General features: G+C 41.4%; 1 protein-coding gene across 1 annotated transcript in view; it reads right to left on the reverse strand.

Annotated features, from left to right (window-relative positions):
• grin2bb (glutamate receptor, ionotropic, N-methyl D-aspartate 2B, genome duplicate b) overlaps window positions 1-22,237 on the reverse strand; it is an 85,854-nt gene that overhangs the window by 51,685 nt on the left and 11,932 nt on the right. The window contains exon 2 of the mRNA XM_054603863.1: window positions 18,843-19,535. Coding sequence (XP_054459838.1) covers window positions 18,843-19,535 — 693 coding nt within the window. The remainder of the gene's footprint in view (window positions 1-18,842; window positions 19,536-22,237) is intronic.

Consider the following 22,237-nt stretch of genomic DNA (forward strand, 5'->3'; position numbering starts at 1 on the left):
CGCTGACACAAATTGCCAATCATTGATGAGCCATATCGGCTAATGCAGATCATTTTTGTTGTTGTTTTGTTTTGTTATAGCACCAGCGTCCGGAAATATTATTTCACCTGCCCCAAAAGTCAATGTCAACTGCCAAAAATTTGAAATCCTTTTACTTTGTTAGAGGCGTCTATAGTGGTTATTTGCATAAAAACACACAATTCAATGATCAGGAAGTAAATGATTGTATTTTTATCAATAAAAAAAATCCTTGCATTAGTAGTTTTATTTACATATTATAAGCTGTTTAAAGCTAGAGTTGGGAAGTTAAACTATCCATAAATCCGTTACAGATATTATACACTGCGACACAACTGTTAACAACTGACTGAACATGAAGGATTGCCGTTAGTTAAACGTTTGCGAGAAGGTTATCATGACAAACAGGAAAGAGAACATGTCCTTTTCTTAAATATATATCTCCTGTTAAAATAACAACTTTTGATCTTTCAGAAGGATGAGTGCTCTGCCTCTGCATGCCGCCAATGTTACACCGTATTCTGTGACCCATCAGATTCAGTGACCTGTAGCGGTGCAACAATGATTTAGCCCTCAGGTAACCTTATGTGCGTCATGCATGCAGAAAAGGCAGCGACCTATTTAGTCGATATTTTGCTGAATGATAAAGTAGAATTCATGTTATTTCCAGCTTCTGCAGCTGTGAGGAGCAAACACCGTGAGTCAGGACGGGGTTAATGTACTGTTTTCATCTCCAAAAAGTTTCCAATCAGTCTTTTCTTCCTGCATTCCAGGTGAATAATGTCCTCTATTTGAGAATTTACAGTAAATGCATAAATAATTGAAGTTGTGCTGTATCAGCTTGGGCAGTAGAAGTGAATTAAGGACATAAGGAAATAGGAAATGCTGATCTACAGGTGTTTTCCCAAACAGGAGCTCTACGTCGGCATTTAACCGTGTCAAAACGCATGTTTGTCCTCTCCCTCCCTCTTGCGTCTACCTTGCCTACATCCACACGCCCTGCCTTTTCAATTCCCCTTCCCTCGCTAACAAGCGCACGAGGTGAGAGTGCAAGCTGGAGTCAAGCACAGCGTGGATTGAGAGACAGGCGGTTCAAAACCCTTTTCATGATGCGTCTTTTTCCTGTTTCTCCTCACGCCCTCCACTTCCCTCGGAGCATTACTCTCATTCGCCCCCTTTTAGACATCCATCAGCACCGGGGGAATTACTTTTTTCTACATTTTCATTTTGTACACCCAGCCCAATAAGTCCCGTTCTCTATCTGTTTGCACTTTTTCTACCCTCTTTCTCTGAAACTCTCCATCTCTGTATGCACGTATCGCTCTCTCTCCCTCTCTCTCTCTTTTCTCTTTATCGCGCACGCTGTTAAATCAGATAGGCTGGATAAGTGTGGCAGCATGGTTACACAGATACCAGAAGCATCAGAGAGAGCAAAAATCAATCACTTCTCCCCTTCCCTTTCATCAGCTATCTCTCTCTCTCTCTCTGTCTTTGTAGCCCATCCCTTTCCTCCTTCAGTCTCCCTGCTCTACTATTCGCAGCATCCTCCTCGTCATCATTATCTTTTGAATGTCATTCGACGTTGCCTTCCTATTTCAATATGTAGCTTTTGATTAAAAACCAAGTCCCCCCCCCCCCAACTCCCCACACACCTTCTAAAAAAGATGCCCTCCCTCCTCTTTTTTTTTTTTTCCTTGGAGAGCACAGATGCCAACCCGTCTCCCCTCCGTTTCCTCTCAACAGCACAGGGCTTTTTGACTGACAGCAGCTGGCCTGTCAAAGTCGGGGGAAGTCAGGAAGAAGAGGACCGGGAAGTGATGGAGAGACACGCGGAGAAAGGAGGAGTGAGGGATAGAGAAAGACATTTCTAATTCAAAGAGACATGCAGCGTTTCCGTGGCAACTCGGTTTCCATAGAAACCGTCCTGCTAAAGATGCCATTAGTATGAAAAAATACCTACTTACACTCTACTGTGCTGTATGCACACAAATATAGAAGCCTTCTCTTGCGTTGGGACTGCGTTTGTGGCGATATGGGAGGAGGCGCTCATGATCACATTCCTCCGGTTGTACACCGCCGACACACCTGAGGTCAATTATAATAGCTCAATTACAGGCCACTTATGTTGGGAGCTCAATTATAGGTTTGGCCCCTTTGGGTGGAGGAAGCGACAAATTGTCCTGCTAATATTATAAACTGAGTTTTGTTTTGACTTCACTCCTCAAATGACTTCCTTCAGATTAGGCCGCAGGGCCCAAATTCTCCATAAATTGTCTCATTGACCGTGACAGTCTGCAGGCTGGCACCACCCACTCATCTACACACACACACACACACACACACACACACACACACACACACACACACACACACACACACACACACACACACACACACACACACACACACACACACAAACTAAATATAACTAACAAAAGCTAACCCGGGCTGACAGAAGTGGACTGTATATTAAGTCTTGCTAGCTGTGTGTGCTGGGGGTGGGGGTGAGGGGGTGCATGCCTATAATGAACTGCATGTGCGAGTCATGTGCGGATGGCCCTCTGCCGTCTCGGCTGTTCTGTGGTACGTGATTGATGATTCAACATAATGAGGTCTCATCGCAACAACAGAGACAGATCTATATTGCTGCTTCATCGGAACAAAACGTCCGTGAGCACCACCACTCCCTCCCCTCGGGAACAATACCATGCCTTGTCCATCGTTTACTTGATTAATCGTGGAATTGTTTTGTCTCCAAAATGAAAGAAAAATAGTGCCTGTTAATGTTTTTTACTGTCCAAGTATTTGACTAACTGTTGCAGTCATAAATGAAATATTTCAACTTAAAGGGACAGTTCACCCCAAAATAAAGAAAATTATGAAAATACACATTTGACCTCTTACCTGTAGTGCTATTTATAAATATATGTCTGTTGATTATCTTGAGTAACCAGGTCATTATTTCTAGAAATAGATATTTCTGTTGAGTTTTCGAATATTTTTTGGGCGCTTTGAGTGAGTACCATGTAGTCCCAATATAATGGGGAGAAGGCAGACATCTCTACGGCCGATATTTCCTAAAAAACAATCTTTATCTAGATTGATAAATAGCACTGCAGATAAGAAGAATTGATTTTGGGGTGAACTGGGCCTTTAAGAACTGTTATTTAATACTTTTCCCCAGTTTTGTGGCTATTTTCCTGTTGGTATGTTTCCAAGGAAGACGACATCCCCGTTCTTAATAAAATTATAAATCTCTGATTGGTCGATTGTTTCTCAAACTGAGGGTAAGAACTGTCAACAAGCACAACGCCACACCTGTCTGACTCCCTGAACAAACTAATGATGTAAGTTGTGATCTGGAACAAGGCTGTCTGATTTGTACGATGGTCACATTGACTTGTTTGTGCTTGAGTAACGTCTGCAACATTTGTGTTCATTTCATGCAAAAAAAGTTTTCTTTTTTACTTTTTTTGGTACATCTGGCTGCTGACCCTTCAGGGACAGGAGCACATGACTGCCATTCTTGCTTTTAAAATGCAAAAATACTCTTTCACATCTCCTGAAAAGCAATAAATCCGCTGACTTAAGTCAAGACAGAAAATAAGACAATAAGAGTCTTATCTGTATGAGACTGTAGCAGGTCACCCATCCTCTGTATCAGTGAACAACACATTTAGGCTTGTAGTCTCCCTGTGATGTGAATCATCAACTGTGCTGTTCAAATATGCAGCAGACATTTGCTGCCTCCCTTTGAATTTGCCAACCAACTGCACAGATCTACCTTCCATTTTCTAGTACTCCATGTAAAGGTCTGGCTTTGCAGAGCTACACTTCAACTCTGTATTGTGTGTAAGAAGAGAGAAAATGAATGCACCACCTGCTGTATAACGGCAAACAGAATTTGAAGGTATTGTGTCCAGTAGGTCATTGCTGGACGATGAATCCCATTCATATCATTCCCCTGTTTACAAACATTTGCAAACATTTTCTCTCAGCCTGTCAGAAATACAAGAACAAAATGTCAAATTTATTTGCATCTTTTCTTCACTTGTACACAAGCAGTGGCTTTGAAGGGTTGAGAATGTGCGCTTTGAGCCGGTGCTTGCCAGAGAGCGTTGGCTTACTTTGATGCAGAACAGAAGCAGGAAAATAAGGGAGAGAGGGGGAGATTAGAGAGAGAAAAGCCGAGAGAGAAAGATGTGGCATAAAGATAGAGACGCCAGAGAGGCGTGAGAGGGTGAGGAATCCGCAGAAAAAGTAAAAGTAGAGAAAGACAGCTCAAAAGGAAAGACAGCCAATATACTGTACAGCAAAGCCGAACATTGTGTGTCTGGCACTCCCCACCACCGTGTGTTGAATAAACAGGAATGTGTGATGACACTCTGCAGGGGCTAACAGCTGCAGTGTCACATCACCTCACGGCTTCGCCCTGTTATTATCAGCCTCAGCTAGCGCACACTCGTACACGACGAGCTAACATTCACAACTGCAGCTCTGTCAAACGGTGCTGTGTGAATTAGAATTGAAAATAACCAGCAGATTTCCTCTGCATCAGGTCCAAACAGGCTCTCATAACACTCACTGAGTGTTAGTGTGTACCTCTGCAGTAGCTGACACTGACTGTATTTCAGGCTTTCCTTGCACTTGCGCTTCAAATCCCTTGTACTAAATATAGAAAGTAGCCCCCGGAGTTGAGAACCACTGATATTTAAGTACATGAGGTATTATGTGGTGGAGTCATTTCATAGCTCCATCATTGTCATTGTTTAGCTGTCTCAGCAGCAGTTTGGAGACTCAGTTCTCCGCAGAGTGACAGCTTGATGGCTCGGCGGCGGGCAACCGCGCAGCGACACAGCGTTGTCCGGACAAATGATGGAAGTTACATCAAACACCCTGCAGTGCACACACTGTAGGTTTCCCACCTGAGAGAGTTACGCAAAGCGAAGTGTGCAGTCATGGCTGACGGGTTTAAGTTGTACAATATTTTAAAAAATATTCAAAATAATAATAATAATAATACCAGGATGATGAGGCATTTCACTTTAAAACATTTAATTAAAAGCACAAAGAGGTTTTCAGTCTGGATTAAAGAAAAACTGCAATGTCCGGGGCATCAGTCATTTGGTTCTCTTTGTGTTCACATTTTCCGTGAGTACCACTAGCAATCTATCCCCCAGTGATCAAAGAGGTCCTGCAGGGGTTATATCGCTCGAGCATGTCAGTTATGCATTTAGGGCCAACTCCATGTAGAGATTTATAGACAAGTAATAAAACTTTGAAATCGATTCTGTGGCTTATTGGCAACCAGTGCAAAGATTTAAAGAGACACGGTGTAGGTTTTTAGTGGCCTCTAGTGATTTTTTATGGCAGGCTGCGACCAACTGAATGCCCCTCAACTCAGCCCCTCCTTTCCGAAGCGTGTCAGAGAACTACGGTGGCCTACAGGCTTGGTTAGGTATCTTTAGGACAGCTAGGAGCTACTCTTATCAATACTCAGTTCTTCTTCATGACAAAATAATTGTAACACATTGTCTGTATCAATCATTCCTCCTGTCTTCTGTCCTCCTGAGTGCTTTGTCTCTGCCGGCAGGTTACAAAAATAGCTTTTGGCTGATTGTTAATACTATGCTTCATTAAACAGCGGTGGTGGCCGACTGAATTAGGTTTCATTTTCGTTTTACATGTTCACAGATGTATTGATAAAGTATTATCAATACATCTGTTTTATTGCACGTACAGTCACAAGCGTAGTGGCCGTCATCTCAAGTATCCTTCACTTCACCTGGGATCTGTGTTTGTGTGTGTGTGTGTGTGTGTGTGTGTGTGTGTGTGTGTGTGTGTGTGTGTGTGTGTGTGTGTGTGTGTGTGTGTGTGTGTGTGTGTGTGTTGGAGGAGATCAAATGAGGAGAGCAAATGTGCGCTGTAAAAGTGCCCAGTAACATTGGGGCTTGTCAATACTACGATCTTTAATATTTAGCACCAGGTTTAATACCGGGTTTTGAAACGCATCGCTATCTTTAGATAACTTAAAATGCTAAAGGCTCTCAATAGAGTGTCTGTTCTGGGCTGCTGTAGAAACATGGTGGTGCAACGTGATGGACTCCAAGGAAGAGGGGGCGGCTGTGGCGTAGTGGAGAGCAAGGTAGTTCTCCAATCAGAGGGTCGTGGTTCGATACCCGGCTTCGGCAGTCGATGTGTCCTTGGGCAAGACACTTAACCCCAAGTTGCTCCCGAAGGCTTGCCATCGGTGTGGACTGGATGTTGCATGAATGTTAGTTAGAGTCTGATGGTGGCACCTTGCATGGTAGCCTGTCATCAGTGTGTGAATGGGTGAATGATATGTAATATACTACTGATTGTAAGTCGCTTTGGATAAAAGCGTCTGCTAAATGACTGTAATGTAATGTAATGGAAGACAACCCGCTCCCTATAAAGATATAAATGGCTTTTTTCTAAGCTAAGGAAAACTTAATGATTCTTATTTTCATGTCATTATACACTGATTAAAACATATTTATAAATATTATATTCATTATCTGCTAATATACACCCTTATATGCCACACACTGTCTTTTTAAGAACTGGGTGATGTGGCTGTTCCTTTAGATTTGATCAGGAGTATTGCGGCCAAATTTGAGTAAGTTGTCGATGCCTGATGGTCGTTTTAGGAAGTCGTGTCAGAAGGACATTGCAATGATCAATTTTTTATGGAGAGGCATGAATCAGTTTTTCCAAATCCTGTTTGTCGTAAGTTACCTGACTCTGTATATGTTTTCAAGGTGTTAAAATGTCGATTGAGTTATTGCTTTTACACGATTGTTAAAACTGATGTCGAAGTCAATAAAAACAACAGGGTTCTTAACCGGTTCTTCTTCTTTGTTTTTCCTTTGTTAAAACAAATTTGAGACATCCAGTTATTTATTTGCACAATGCCTTTGCAAAATATCTCTATGTGCCCTTAGTAATTTGACAAGAAAGCTAATAATATTTGAAATATATCATCAGCATAACTATAATAAGCAAGGTTGTTGTTCTGAAGAATGTAGCCTAGTGGGAACATGAACAGATTCAATAGGAGCAGGCTGAGAATAGACCATTGAGAGACACCACAGGTCGAGGGCATGCTTTTGGAAAAATCAATGTCTTGCCTAAATAAAATGAAAGTCTTTGTGGTTGGCATGAAAGTCATTTCAAATTAAGAAGAGTTATAGAATTATAGAGACTGTCTTCTCAAAAAAATTTTCCTAAAAAGGGCAAGTTTGAAATGGGTCTGAAGATGCTTAGAGTAAGAGCTATCTGGCTTAAATCCTGCTGTTTTCAAGGATGAAGGAAAAGTGGATTTGTCTTTCTAATGCAGCAAATAAGGTGCGTTCATTGTTTTTAGTTTAGTTTATGATGGTGGGTGAAAAGGATATTCTTGCCCTGCAAACTTCAATAATGTAGAAGAGGTGCATGGCTTTGTAGATAGCACAATGTGTTTGAAGTTTGGTTTGGTGTTTCATTAGCCTTTAATGTGGTACATGTCTCCAGGGTGCTTTCTGTTTATCAGTGATTATCTTGTAATTTACCGGTGCAATTTTGATTACGATAATACAATATTTTGAAATTGAAGTTATTCAGCAGAAAATCAACAGAGTCTGATGTTTCATTTGAAGTTGTAGATAGTGCTTGTCTAAAAAGAGCAGCAGTATGGACATCTAAGAACCTCTTGTTAACAACCATAGCTAGGGTTCGAGGATTGGATTTAACAGACTAAACCAAAAATATACAAAACTAATCAGCTAGTGCCGAGTCCTTAACCAGTGTTGAAATACAGAGACCTTTAGTGAAGATCAAGTCCAGAGTATGTCCTTGAGAGTGGGTCGACTCCTTCACATGCTGACACAGGCCAAAAGTGTCAAATAGTGCATTCATTGGAATAATCCCTTGGGTGGCTGTAGATGTAACAAGCTATTCCTAAAAATTCAGTCCGTGCAAGTCTGAGATAACAGTCTCAACTTCTGAAGAAACTATCGTGCTGAGATCCTCGGAGGTCTTTTAATAATTACAAATGGAATGTAAGGTGAGCATTTAAGGATAGCGTAGAGGTATTCAAATGACAACAAAATTACCAAATGACGCTTGCATTGGAGTGACTCTTTAAATTGGGTTGGTGGACCGGCACTCTGGATGGGATGGAGTGGAACTTGTTGGGGCTTTTGGCTTTGCCTCTGGAGAGATGCAGCCCGTGCAGCCAGATGACGATGTTGCAGTAGTAAACTGTGGCCAGTACAAGGTTTACCTTTTATCTATTATCGTTAGTTAGCAGATAAGCTAAAGGCAGCTACATAGAGTTGTGGGCCGACTTGTTTCAATGATGACATGATTTTAGCTCTCCGGGAGTTTACATGAACCAGCAAGGGCCCATTTTACTGGGCCCATTGCAAGGATTAGGCACCGGTGGTCTGCTGCCGTTCAATATTATTCCATTAGCAAGTAATCCGAGCAGCCGATGGCTAAAACTTTCACTTTGTTAACTACATAGTGAAAGTGTGGCATAAAAAAAAGGTTTAAAACTAAATAAAAATGTCAATTTATGAGAGAGCTTCTGGCTGAAAAACACATTTCCTTAGAGAAGAGAAGAGAGTGAGAGAACGAGTGCCAGTGAAGGTGCCACTCATTGGGTGTCTCATTGGGTGTCAATCTCACTGAAGATAAAGACCACTGAGCCGGACGTGTCAGTCCCTGCTACTGGCGAGACTCACCAGCTGTCACCAACAGATATTACTTTCCACCTTTCATCGCTAATACACACTCACACGCAATCAATGTCATGTGTAAACGTAGACAAAACATGACTATGGGCTCATATATAAACTCTCAAGAAATCCAGAAATGAAAATGTGTTTATATAGGAACAAAACTTCACTTCTGCACCAAAATGTGTCTTTGCCCTTCTTCTTCCTTTGCTCCTCTCTCTCTCTCTCTCTCTCTTCTTTATCTCAGTGAAAACAAATGGAGGCTCACTGATGAATAAATGACTGCCCTCAGCAGCTCCATGCAATTAGACAAACTCAACCTTTCTGCCTGTTTTGGGATTAAATACCCACAAGTCGGCCGGCTCTCTCTGTATTTAAGAGCCCTTCCTCAGTCTGACGCAAAACCATGAAAACCACCACATTATGTGACACTTTTTTTTTTTCTGCACTGCCTCTTATCTTTGTATCTTTTTTTCTCTCTAGCTGACTGTTTTTTTCTCTCTGTATTCCCTAAGCATAAGAAAAGCACTACATGATGAAGCTCAAAGTCATGGGAGATGGCACCAGAGTTCCCTCTAATATGTACAGCTTCAGAAAAAAACTACTGAATTTAATACAGTGAGAGTGCACTGTGCACCATGCTTCAAGTTTGATCCCCTAATGACACTGAAGGGCGAAAATTGTAGGAGGGTCATATTGAACTTTGTGAGGCAACAGCACTGTCTTGAGGAAGGGGCATTGGAAGCTGTGCATTAATACATTGCAATACTATGTATTATTTATTGCCTTTAGTATACTGCTGCTTGGTAATAATACTAGATTCTGACTTGCTTTACTGTGCACCAGCTTTAATATGTAGCACCTAGGCTTCAGCGGATAACTGCGCTATGATATCAGAACTGAGACATCTGTCGGCTTTAATGTGTTCAATCCCACTGGCAAACACTTGATGTTCTGATTTGAAACCAACACATACAGCTGCTGTGATTGGCACATGAGCAGAAATACATAGAACACAACGATTCCATCACTCAATCTGATCAATGCTTGTTTTTCAAAAGATCGTGGGAACAAATTCTTTGTCAGTCAGCAATCACAACAAATCCTCTCGACTGAACAACAAAAATACGCTGTTTGTCAGGTTGCCATCCAAAACAACACATTAGAGCTTTCGCTTATCTGACGTCCCTATTGGCATAATTTGAACGTGCCCTTTTAAATTACTAGAGTGCCGGCACTGTGGTACAACTGCTATAATCAATTATTTTACAATGACCATGTGTCAAATTACAAAGTATAAAGGACATTATACACTGGCGGGGGTATATTTTTTCAATCTGTTTATGTAATGAATATTATATCACACAGAATCACAATATTGTAATTCTTCTTCTGGAACTTGGAAGGTTGATTTCACTGACATTACGCACCAGGAATAAATGCATCAACCAATAACGTTTGGAACTGACATATACAAAACGTACACTGTAGTGGAGCTCACACTGCCACTAACTGCACTCCCTGCAGAAATATGATCTAATTTTTGGGAAAAAACAAAAATGCTACTTCGGAGAGAAGCAGACAAGAAAAATCTACAACATGCGTTTTAAAGGATGCATCAGGAATGTCAAACTTATTAAGCAGTGACAAACCGTTAAAAAGATAAAGATGAAAGATAAAGCCTACAGCTCACAGTGTAAAAGTGAACCAGCACATCACCTGGAGATCCAGACAGAAGACCATCACTGTTCCTGTAATGCCTGGTTTATATACTAATGTTAGCTCCGCAGGTTTTTAAGTAGAAATGTAACGTAGTTGTCTGACCTTGGTCAGAGCTGGCCGAAGCTACGCTGTGATTGACATTCTGTGTCACAAAAGTTTAATCTCATTTCATTTGAAAATTATGCCAACTTTATCTTACATAATAAGATTAGTTGGGTAATTAGGCTCCATAAGCTGCAATGTTAAAAGGCCAGATAGTTACTGCTGGCAGGGAGAAGGCCAGTGAGGCTCCCAAAGCCTTCTGACAACCTGTTGTAACCCAGTGCAATGCAGAGAAGCCTCCTGTGATCTCCAGAATTACTCATCCTGTCCACGCACAGCACAGCCGCTGATAAAACGAGCTCATTATATGGAGAGAAAGACGAAGGAGAGGACGAGAAAACAGGGAGGGAGAGGATTTCTTTGCAGCGCATTTGAAGGGCACAATTAAAATGTAGAATTGTATCAGGGAAGGTTGGAGTGCGGAAATAGCTCATTGTGTGTAAGTGTGGACCGAGTCCGTGGGACAGTGAGGGTGGGACCGCATTCACAAACAGTTTAGGGTGTCGTTTCAGAGATCAATGCAATAAAGAAGGGGAAAGGAGGAGAACAAGGGCAGAGAAGGAAGGATTTCAGTGTGTGTGTGTGTGTGTGTGTGTGTGTGTGTGTGTGTGTGTGTGTGTGTGTGTGTGTGTGTGTGTGTGTGTGTGTGTGTGTGTGTGTGTGTGTGTGTGTGTTAGATAGAGGGATTGTAGGACATTATGATGGGCAAATCTGTCTCATCCTGGGAGCAGCCTGAAAACCATCCTACTGGCCCGCTCTCAGGATGCAGCACTTACATGAAACATCACAGCTCCAGAAAAAAACTTGCAACTTTCTGTACAGCGCTGTCTGTTGCTGCTCATTTTACATACGGTAAGATTGAAGCACTGTCTAGGTAATAAGACTGTGTAGCCAAGATTTCAACACACGATGAGAGGAGGTAAGATGTGAAATCACTAGCCCGTCTCCTTTAAAATCAATTACTTATTTTCCCGAATAGGCTATGTAGACTCTGATTAAGGGTACAGATAGATCCGGGTTTTGGTTAAATACTGAACGACAAAACACATCCTGTTTTCTGCCTCAGGTTACTTCATTCTAGGGATGGCAATGTCTGAGCGTCGATTGGTCCACCACTTTGGTCCAGGCTGAAAGATCTCAACAACCATTGGATGGACTGCTATGAAATGTTGTACGCACATTCATGATCCCCAGAGAACAATTCCTACTGACTTTGGTGATTCCCTTAATGTAAATTCTACTACAACATGGCTGATTGAACTACGTCACTGAACACATCCTAAGAACACTCCTCCAGACGTTGTTGCAGCTTCGACTCACTGACAGAGAACAGCTTGAGGCTTTGTCGTTTCATGACATCACAGATTAGTGAAAGCTCTTTTGATTTTAGTCTCCTCATATACAGTATTCACATTTAGCTGTCAAGGACCACAGGAATGATACACAATGGAGGGAGATTTTATTCTAGTGGAGATTTTTTTTTCTATTCCAGGCTTTTAAAAGGGGTTAAATGTTCTGCAAAGCCAGAAAAAAAGACAGAGGAGGTGAGAGAGCAAGAAAGTGTGCTTGAAGCTCTAATAGGATGGGATTAGTTTTACAGCGAGAGGATGAGCGAAGTAATCATTCCTGGAGCATGTCTGTTGTTTTAGTCCCGTCAGAATCTCTCATTTTATTCACCGTTCATGTCTACAAAGTCATCTCAACACGCCTAAATAAAATCATTTTAAAAAGTAGTCTTACAACTGCTGTTGTTTAAATTAGGGAGAGGACTGCCAGCTCAAACTGGCAGCTTGTTCAGACTTCTTTTTGCTCTTGTAAAACAAGCTATATTGTTGTTGTTCGAGTGTATCAGCATCAGTAGTGGAAGTTAAATTTACATATGGAGCAGAAATGAAGCAGACTCTCCCGTTAATGTAATTTCTGAGACTGATCACAGAAAACTCCTGCGCAAATAGGCTTTTCACATTCCACACCTTTTCTTTAAAACTAATACAGAAAACTAATACGACTGAAGAACGGGAGTGACAGAATAATATAATAGCTGTATGAGGGGCGATATTTTGTCCACTGGCCAAATTAATTGTGCATGTGTAGTAAATAACTTGATATCAAAGGATAAAGGAAGATGTCCAGGTCCGCTGATGCAGTTTCAACAATTTCTTTATTGAATCAATGCATCAGAAATCATCCTGCGCAGAATAGAGCCCATACAGAGATTCAGCATGGACTGAGGCTCTCAGCCTTCGGGCTTGGCCTTATATGTGTGTTGTGCATCACTTCAATGGGCACAAAGGCATAAAACATGCTGAGCAGTAAATACCTCATTCAGACACCTTGAAACTTACACTTTTTGAAATACGTTCCTGAGACCCCAAAATCTTCCATCTGCGTAAACATCACCATAAACAAGGCTGCCATGCCATACGTTGGTCATGAGATCATTATCAGGGCAGCTCTTAAGAACTGGTCAACATCACACAGCATGCAACAACGTCATGGCCTCATTACAACAAGGTATAACAGAATATGATAAACTACACTACACATGTTTCAACAAAAGCAACGGCTCAATAAATGACCATTGTCTGTTTGGCTGCTTAGTGGAGCGAATCAACCAGCCACTTGCATATTTTATCAGCGTTTGGAAAGAGGACGGCGCTAATTCTGTACCCTGTGCATATGTGCAGTTTATTATTGTAGATCGTAACGTAATTCGCTTCTCTTTTGGGATTGGTCCTAATTGCGAAAGGCGGCATCACAGAGCCAATCCATTATCCCCTCATGTACAACCAGCAAGCATAATGGGATACGTGGTGCATGCAGGATGCAAGTATCACTGTACAGCTGCTAGTCAGCGAAATGGTTTACTTCCATGGTCGCGTCTGACTTGCAAGAAGGCCTCACCCACTTCTGCTCAGATGATTCCTATTTAAAGATAGAGAGGGTGTATAATTGTAGTAATCAATCAAGGGGTGGTGAATCAGTTTTCACTAACAGAAAAAACAGCCTTTTCTAAAGCAATGCATTGGCAGTTAGTTCTTCTTCGGCACAGTATTTTGACTTTTTCTTCGATTGGAGAAATCACACCAGAAGAGAGCCACGGCACAGCGGCCCATTCATCCATGAGTTTTACTAGGAACCGCCTGGCAGACAGTTTCTTTACCCCAACAGAGATTCATTTTAAACAAGCAAGAACTTTAACTCCGCTGAATGGTTATAGGACTTGTAGAGAGTGTTGAATGGAAAAAAAAAAAAAAAAACCTTAAGGAGACCGGATGGTTTATTAGAAATGGATTCAGGATGCTGTGCACTTGTTTGCAGTGAAAACAACAGTTTTAATCCCCCCAAAACAGGCAAAGAGGCCATTATTATCGTACACCAGCATGCAGTACGTGTCAACACACGTGCACATAAAGCACGCACAAACATAGCCTAAGTCCCAAACAATAGATAGCAATGTATAAAAGACCTCATTAGTCGCCAGAGCCGGAGTCGAGTGTTGGCCGGGGCCAGCCCTGTCCTCCCATTATGCCAATACCAACACATGGCACGCAGTGTACTAATGGCTAAATGGGAGCGTGTAAATTGTTCGGTGCATAATGGGCCTACCTGCATCTGTCACTGATTCATTAGAATACTGAAAAGAAAAACTGCAGCCTGGAGGTTTATTTGGTCTCGCCATCTCCACCGAGACTCTAAAGTGTGTACAATAATGCGGTTTAAAGATCAAATGCCATAAAAAGTGGGCACACGTGTTCAATGTTCTTAATAGAAATAAAATCGCTCCGTGAAAATATATGGAGGAATCAAGTGGTTTGCCCGTAGAAGGACTTCAGCACAATAGATTAGACATAATTGTGGACTGATAAGGGATGGACTGAAGGGAATTGGGTTATTGATGCTGGAAAATCACTCGCTCGTTCTTTTGCACACACAACATGCATCTTCCTGCCATGACTCTATAGGTTTCATGTTCCACCTCATCAACACGGCTCTTTGCCTCTCTACCAGTCCGTCACTCTTTTCTAAGCTTGCCAGTCTCCATTATTCATTCATATCAAAAATATAATACAATTTTAAAATCCACCAAGATTGTCTTTAGCCCACAAGCCTTAAAATCTACACAAAAGAGCCCAGGTCAAAGCACAGAGACTGAAAATTCTATAAAAAGAGGATTTTTTTTTTTGATTAGTCAATTAATGTTTTAGAAAGAAAGAAGTTAAATTAAAAATAGAATAGAACCAAAGATGAAGTCTAAAAAATGCTTGTTTTGTTCGACCAAGTGTCCAAAATCCAAAGTTTTTTCAATTTACTAATTTATAAGAGTTTTGATGGCATTGAATTTAGGACATTTCAACCAAAAAAAGGAATGATCGATTTTCAAACTTTTCTGATAATCAACTTATTATTTAAGTAACCAATTGTTTCAGCTCTTGTATTGTATATTTGTTTTTTACTTTAATAGTTTGAATATGGACATCAGGTGAACTGTTTTGATGTCTTCTTGGTTTGCGTAACTGAAGAGCTATAAATAAAACATTAAAGAACGCATAGAAACAGCGACAGTGTTACTAAATATCACTACTTCACCACAGGGAAATACAATTTCCCTCTCCATCCCTCCCTCGCAGCCTCAGCACCCTGTTTTTGATCCTCTTCCTCTGTGTTTCCATCTCTGTTTTCACGCTTTAATCTATTCATTCATCTATTGAAAACCTCACCCCCATCCCTCCATGACTAGGGCGTTAAACCCCTTCCTCATGCAGCACTGCTTTTGTCAGACTACAAAATAATCATTTATCTTCTCTCTCCCTCTGTAACCAATTTTTTTATACAGTATGTAGAGAGAGATATATAAGCAAGTGGTTGCCATGCCAACCGTGTCCACACAGATTTCCTCAAGAACTGTGTTAACCATCAAATGATGTCTAATGCAGCCTCCCCCTCCACATATACACACATCTCTATTCGCTTATGTGCTGCTGTGCCTCAGTAAGGGTGGGCGATCATCTCTGTTTTTATATCGTCCAATCGTGGGGACTTAAGATCGCCGATCGCCAGGGAAGTGGCAGCGAGGCTCAGAGTCTGAAAGAGTATTGAAAAAATAGAATCTGTAAAAATTACTTTTAAAAGTCAATGTCCAATCTTTTCAACATTTTAACCTATCTTTAAAATCATAATCCATGTGGTATCCACAACTAGGGCTGTACAGAATAAAACATTTGCACCTTCTCTTCACCCCTCTCTCTCAAACAGAGCCAGCGATGCAAGGCCCAGTCCTCGGTCCAAAAGTCAACATTTATTGAAAAACCATGGATGTAATCATTTCCCAAAATATCATGTTTTTATCTTACAACATATTCTACTTTAGTCAATATTTTTTGGCTTTCATCCATTTAAAAACAACAATTTCCCTGTGGTCAAAAAAAAGTTTTTTCTCCCGCTGGCTGCACACAGAGGCAGAGGCACACACCTGTATTTACAGGGCGGTCTAGCAGCAATCTAACAGCACCATAAATTACATTACAAAAAATCCTATATTACCCATTTTATTAAGGGTAAGGACATCATAAAATACGAGGACAGCTTCATTCGAAACCTCAATAAAAGCTTGAGAAAGGAAAAAATAGACCGAAAAAAGAGCCCTATACATAAAGTTACCTACTCTAAAGGAGCTTGGAGCAAAGTTTTGTTAAGCGGAATTACGGAGTACAGAGATGCGTGGTTGTCAGATCCTTGGAAAGTGAAGGCAAACTGGTTTGTAATTAATTATTTTAAATTGACTCATCACATGTGTTAACGGGGGGGTTCAGTGGGCGGACATGCCACACGACCAAAAACATTCCTAAATGAACTGTAGGACACAGATTCTTGAGATTATTTTTACAACCCTTCTGTTCTGATAGCATATGTTTAAAATTGCCTAGATATTGACGTAGCAAAACCCAATCGGCGATACGATCACCAACGGGTGTCAGCACTGCTTTAGCATGACTAACGCTCATCTACACTTTGTGTCTTGTCACTCTCAGTTTGTGCCCTCTGTTTCTCTGTCAGCTGTAAAATGTGGTAATTATATGTTGAGCAAACTCCTCTTCCTCCTTCACACCCACACAAGTTGTTATTTCATAACCTTCACCCCCCCTCTCTTTTATTCTCTTGTTCTTTTCTTCCTTTTTTCAACAGTAAAATCACTCCATTGTTCTTTTCCAATCATCTTTACCTCCATCAAGTCCACTTTTGTTTTTTCATATGCAACAGTCTTTTATAGAGGAGAAGATGAAGTGTTTCTGACCACTGGAGATTTCGCCTTGCTGTGGGGACATTAAAGTAATTCTCTTTGAATTGGAGCTTTTATTAGATTATCTCTCTATTCAAGTTGAGAGATTCAAGTTAAATGTTCAATGACTCAACAAGTAAAGTTGATTATCAGATTTCTTGATTTAGATATGAACTAAAGCAACAAGTAAAGGTGGTTATCAGATTTCCAGTCTGTTTTCAGGCAAGTAGCTTGTGATCCACCATAATTGCTGCAATTTATCAAACATAATCAGTTTTTTTAATTAGGGCATTCAGTGAGCTGATAATGACATGGGTAAATATATTTGTTAAGGTACGTGTCTTCATGTTGCACACAAGTGGCATTACTGTGAACGCTTTAACTGCATTCATTTCAAAAATCAGTTTGTCTGATTGTCATGCAGATTTATGCAGCAAGGTTTTCAACAATCTAATCATATCAGATTCTCCACAGGAGGAAACTGCGGTGTGAGAATGAACTTTCTAACAAGTATTTATTAGTTTATGTCTGAGCTAGAACGCCTTCAAATAAAACCTCTCTTTAGTATGTGTAACATGGACCAGGGTGACTAGACAACACTTAAAGTCATTTAGTTATACAAAGTTTGTACTTTGTGATTTTTTTTTTAGGATTTTCTTGTTCAAAGTCAGTGGTCCACTTTCTTTTTCACAATCATTCCTAACTGTTATTGACATTATAGACACGCAGCGAAGTCAGAGACAATGACATTTTTCAGCATCTGATTGACTTTTTACTCGTTTTGTATCAGTGTCATTTTATGTAAATGTGTTTTAGTTTGGAGATTAAGATATTGGAGTATTGTTTTGACTGTTATATATGTCTTTTTAACTCATCACCAGCCTCTAGCTGCATATATGTTTGACAAAAAAATCTTTGTCAATTCTCATTATTGCTGATTCCAATTTTCAAGTACTACCATTAGAAGCTCTAGACTAACTTTTTATGCCCTGGAACCAAACCAAAAGATGAAGCTCTGGAAAAAGCTAATAACATAATACTGTGATTTACTTTGCTTAACTACCACTTCAAAGGACAAGAAATAACTTTAAAACTCAAATATCTTGGACCGTCTCAACCAATATCAATTCAAATACCCAACATATATAGTACATTACCGATGCCATTACTCGTACCAAAATACAACTGCAGAGAATCTCTTCTGCATGTCCCATTTTCTCCAGGAGGTAGCCTGCATCAAAAAGCTAATAAAAACCCAACCTCAGCGTCGTATGGATTCTGTCATTCTTCTGTGGGACTTAAACATGGCTAAGCCTATTAACGCCACATTATTTAAGGATACATTTCAAAGCTATTGTTCCATTTCTGGATCATTGATCCATTTTCTTGCGCGGCTTGGTTTGTGCCAAATCTCTTGTATCCCCGATCACACAGCGATGTTTTTTTTGCCTTGTTATGTGCTCTTTTGTCTCACGCTGGGAGTCCTTTCAGAGTTGAGTCGACTCGCTGTCAGGAGCTTCAATATGACGTCAGGCTCACAGAGGAGGTCAATTAACAGCGAAATCAATCAGCAGAGAGGCTGGGATAGAATGAGAGGCAGCACTGAGTGCTGGGAGGCTGATGCATCTTAAAAAAGATAATACTAAATAACCTCAATAAAACTTTTGTGATGACTTTTATGGATGAGTCACCAAAAAAACAAGTAGATTATCTTACTTATTTGTTTTCTGTCAGTGAATTTTGATTAAAACCTTTTGCAGTTAACATGATTTTGCTGGTTCTTGAATCCATAGGCCGCCAAGGTGCTATTTTCTTTTTATTTTAGAACAATCACATTAAAAACACATTGCTGGATGAAGAAGCAACAACTTATTTATTCCGTCCTAACTATTCACCGCCAATAATTGGCCCTGATTATCGCCCATTGTGGTCAAATCCTTGATGAACAGTTCACAGGTCAATGTTTGTTTTTTTCCTACCTTGGCAGCCATGACCATGGAGGAGCCTCCCCTGATGCCCAGGATGGGGATGTGTGTCTGGGCAGAGATGAAGTCCAGGATCTGAGCGATGGCCTCCTGGTCCGTGTCATCTCCGAACACTACGCCTTGCAGAGAGTTCCTCGTCATTTGTGCGCAGATCCGGTTGATGATGCTCTTTGGGTCGGTCTCGTTCATGGTGACCACTTCGACTTTGGGCGGGTAAGGGATGTGGAGGAAGTCCTCTTTTTCAAGTCCAGCCCCCAGGGCTACGTCACTAGAGTTGCCCACCAGGATGACAGCTATACTGAGGGAGTTGATCAGTTTGGGATTGATTGGGGGAAGAGCCGGTATGGCGGGAGAGTATTGGGGGGGGATGACGACGCCCCTCTGGGTGCCGCCTCCCCTCTGGCCACCTTGTCCCCCTGGGGCACCTCCAGGCCCCGTACCTGGACCTCCGCCCCTGCGTGACTCGCAGACAGGCAGGAATAGTATGGAGAGGAGGAGCAGAAAGAAGGACAGGGAGAGGAAAGGCAGGGTCAGCCGAGGCCGAGAATAAGGACGCAGAGAGGACTGGTCTGGGGGAGGAGGAGGATGATGTGGGGAGGAGGAGGGGGAGACGAAGCGCTTGTCCTGAAGACGGGAGGGAGAGAGGTGGAGGCTGACAAGCATTGTGGAGGAGTGTGAATGCCGTCCCTGGAGGGAGAGAGGGAAAGAGAGACAGAGAGATTATAAACAAAGATAAAGGGTAAAAATAAGAGTCCAACCTTTGAACTGGCTGAGTGCATCTATATCTGCCAACATGTGCATGTCAGAGATATATTCATATAGCATTGTGTTGTTGATTACAGTTCAATAACAACCAGAGTTAAGGGATCCATATAAAAAAATATTTGTCAATGCTATGCGTGATATAAAAAAACTAATATTGGCTTATGAAACATTTTCAAACACATTTTTCAGTATGTGAGTCGGAAATCAAGCAGACACGGAAGATATGGCAGCATAGAAAAAGAATAGGAGTAGAACGGACATTCCCATTCAAATCAACGTAGCAGGAGCGGGTGAGTGGCGGCAGCTGTTGCCTTTGCAACCCGATCTTCAAGGAAAAGTGCCTGGCTTTAAAGCTAATTTTTGATAGTGGCCAAACCGTGGAATTACAACTTCAGGTCCATCACTTAATGCCATGGGGCCCAAGAGGACTTTTTCTAATAGACTTACATTGGGAAAGGGACGTCTGTAAATCAGTGGATATTTTTTTTAGGTAAATAAACTTTTTTAACACTTGAATAGCCCTTGTTTAAATCATTAGTTCCTAAAAGTTGTTAAATGCACTAATAGCCGAATCCAGATGTGTTTTCCTAAATCCGAGAACAAGAGAGCGGACATCTTTCACCTCCACAACAGCTCTTCAGAAGCCTGTGGATGACATCACTGAGACTAGGCCCATCATTTATACAGTACGTTAGTGCCCTTGCTCTCTGGGCCTAAAATGGTTGTTTATGCCACCGTCTATTCTATCCAGTTGGAAGCACGTAAAGAGGGTCGAGCCGGCGCTCGTCGTAGCCCCGTGAGCAGGAAAGCTCCCTTGCACTTGTTTCATACGCATGCATCTGTTGAGGATATACATTTGAGCGCTACAAATATATATGTGCAAAAATGAGCAAACAAGCATATGAGAAATACACTATTTGGAATTTGACAAATACTGAATTTGTACCGACCAGCCTATCATTCTATTATTTAGACCGCTTATCATTTCATTTATTTTCAAGTTATTTCAAATGAAAGCTATTGTGTGGCCGTTTAAAATATATGTCTGGATTTCTGGAACTATAACTTCCATATTGGCAAAAGACTCTAGCATTATCCCTGTGTAATATACATTTCATAATTTGTTCATTTTCTCTTTCTTCTCATCTGATACATCCACATTGGGTAGAGCATGTTTCACTAACATCAAAAAATATTTTTGCTGTTTGCTTCATGTTAAAATGAATGACAGTTATAAAGGGACTTTTTCCAGCACTGGTCCGGATCTTAAAATAATACAGATGCCTCAACCCCTTAATTGCCAAACCAAGTGACCCACATAGCTGGTTATCAAACCGCACACTGGGAGAGGCCTGTAAGCTCTCATAGAGCATCAAGTGACAACGCCACATCCATTATATCGGGTTGTGACTTCCTTGCAGGAACCCTGTGGCACACATCAAAGACAGAACGGGAAGGAGAGAATGTGTGTGTGTGTGTGTGTGTGTGTGTGTGTGTGTGTGTGTGTGTGTGTGTGTGTGTGTGTGTGTGTGTGTGTGTGTGTGTGTGTGTGTGTGTGTGTGTGTGTGTGTGTGTGTGTGTGTGTTTTGTTTTTGAGAGAGTCAGGACAGCACTGGGTGCATTTTGACAGATTGACAGCCTCACAGCTTCATGGACTAGCCGCCAGGCTAAGTGACCATTAGACACTCAGACCGGGCTCGACTGAGTCTCTCTCTATCTCCTTTTTGTCTCCCCCCCCTGCCTCCCTCTCTCCTTTCATTGCTTTTCTCCTTTTTAACCTGCAAACTTGTTTTCCTACAGCTGCACCCTCCAAAGCTTTGAGATCCCTTCGCTGCTCTTTGAAGTCAACTACAGACCTATTATTTACTATTATTGCTATTATCTACTGCTCCTCTATTAGCAGACGCACAAAGAGCAGTGGAGAAGAGTTCAGAGGAGAAATGATGGAGGGAAGAAAAGGGGAGAGAGAAAGAGAGAGGCGGAGTGAAACATGTAAGCAGAGGGAGGTGACAGGCAGGGGAAACGCAATTAGTCATAGCCTGATGTGAAAATTGTGGTTTCTTACTCTGCGTGTATGTGTGCGAGTCTATTGGGGGGGGGGGGGATTTGGGCATTTTATTCTGTATAGATAAAGACATGGAATGTTAATTTAGTATATGTTCATGCTCATATTATAAATGAAGGGCAGAGAGAAAAGCTTGCTCCTCTTCTCCGCTCACACAACAACACCTTCGCTTATCTTTTATTTATCGAGCAGCGAGGAGCCGATCCAGTCAGCACCGAAAAACAAAAGTCCAAAGAAAAGAGAAAAGGGAGAAGTTATGAGAACAGAAATCTGACAGAGGTAGAAAACAGCGACAGAGAGCGAGGAGTAATGTGTGAAACAGGGCGAGGGGAGGAAGAATAGGGCCGAACAGTGAGGCTGATCTCCACACAAAAAAAAACTGTTTGTCTAAAAGGTCTAATTACCAGAAGTTTGTCAGGCTCAATTGCAGGTGTATGCACTAATTGTAAACTAGCTGAATTTTCCATGGGGGCGCCACAGAGACAGAGAGAGGGAGCGAAAGAGAGAGAGGAGGAGGAGGAAACGAGTGGGAGGAAGGCAGCAGAGAGAAGAGGAGAGA

Source organism: Anoplopoma fimbria, chromosome 9, assembly GCF_027596085.1.
Source record: "Anoplopoma fimbria isolate UVic2021 breed Golden Eagle Sablefish chromosome 9, Afim_UVic_2022, whole genome shotgun sequence".
Taxonomy (NCBI): domain Eukaryota; kingdom Metazoa; phylum Chordata; class Actinopteri; order Perciformes; family Anoplopomatidae; genus Anoplopoma; species Anoplopoma fimbria.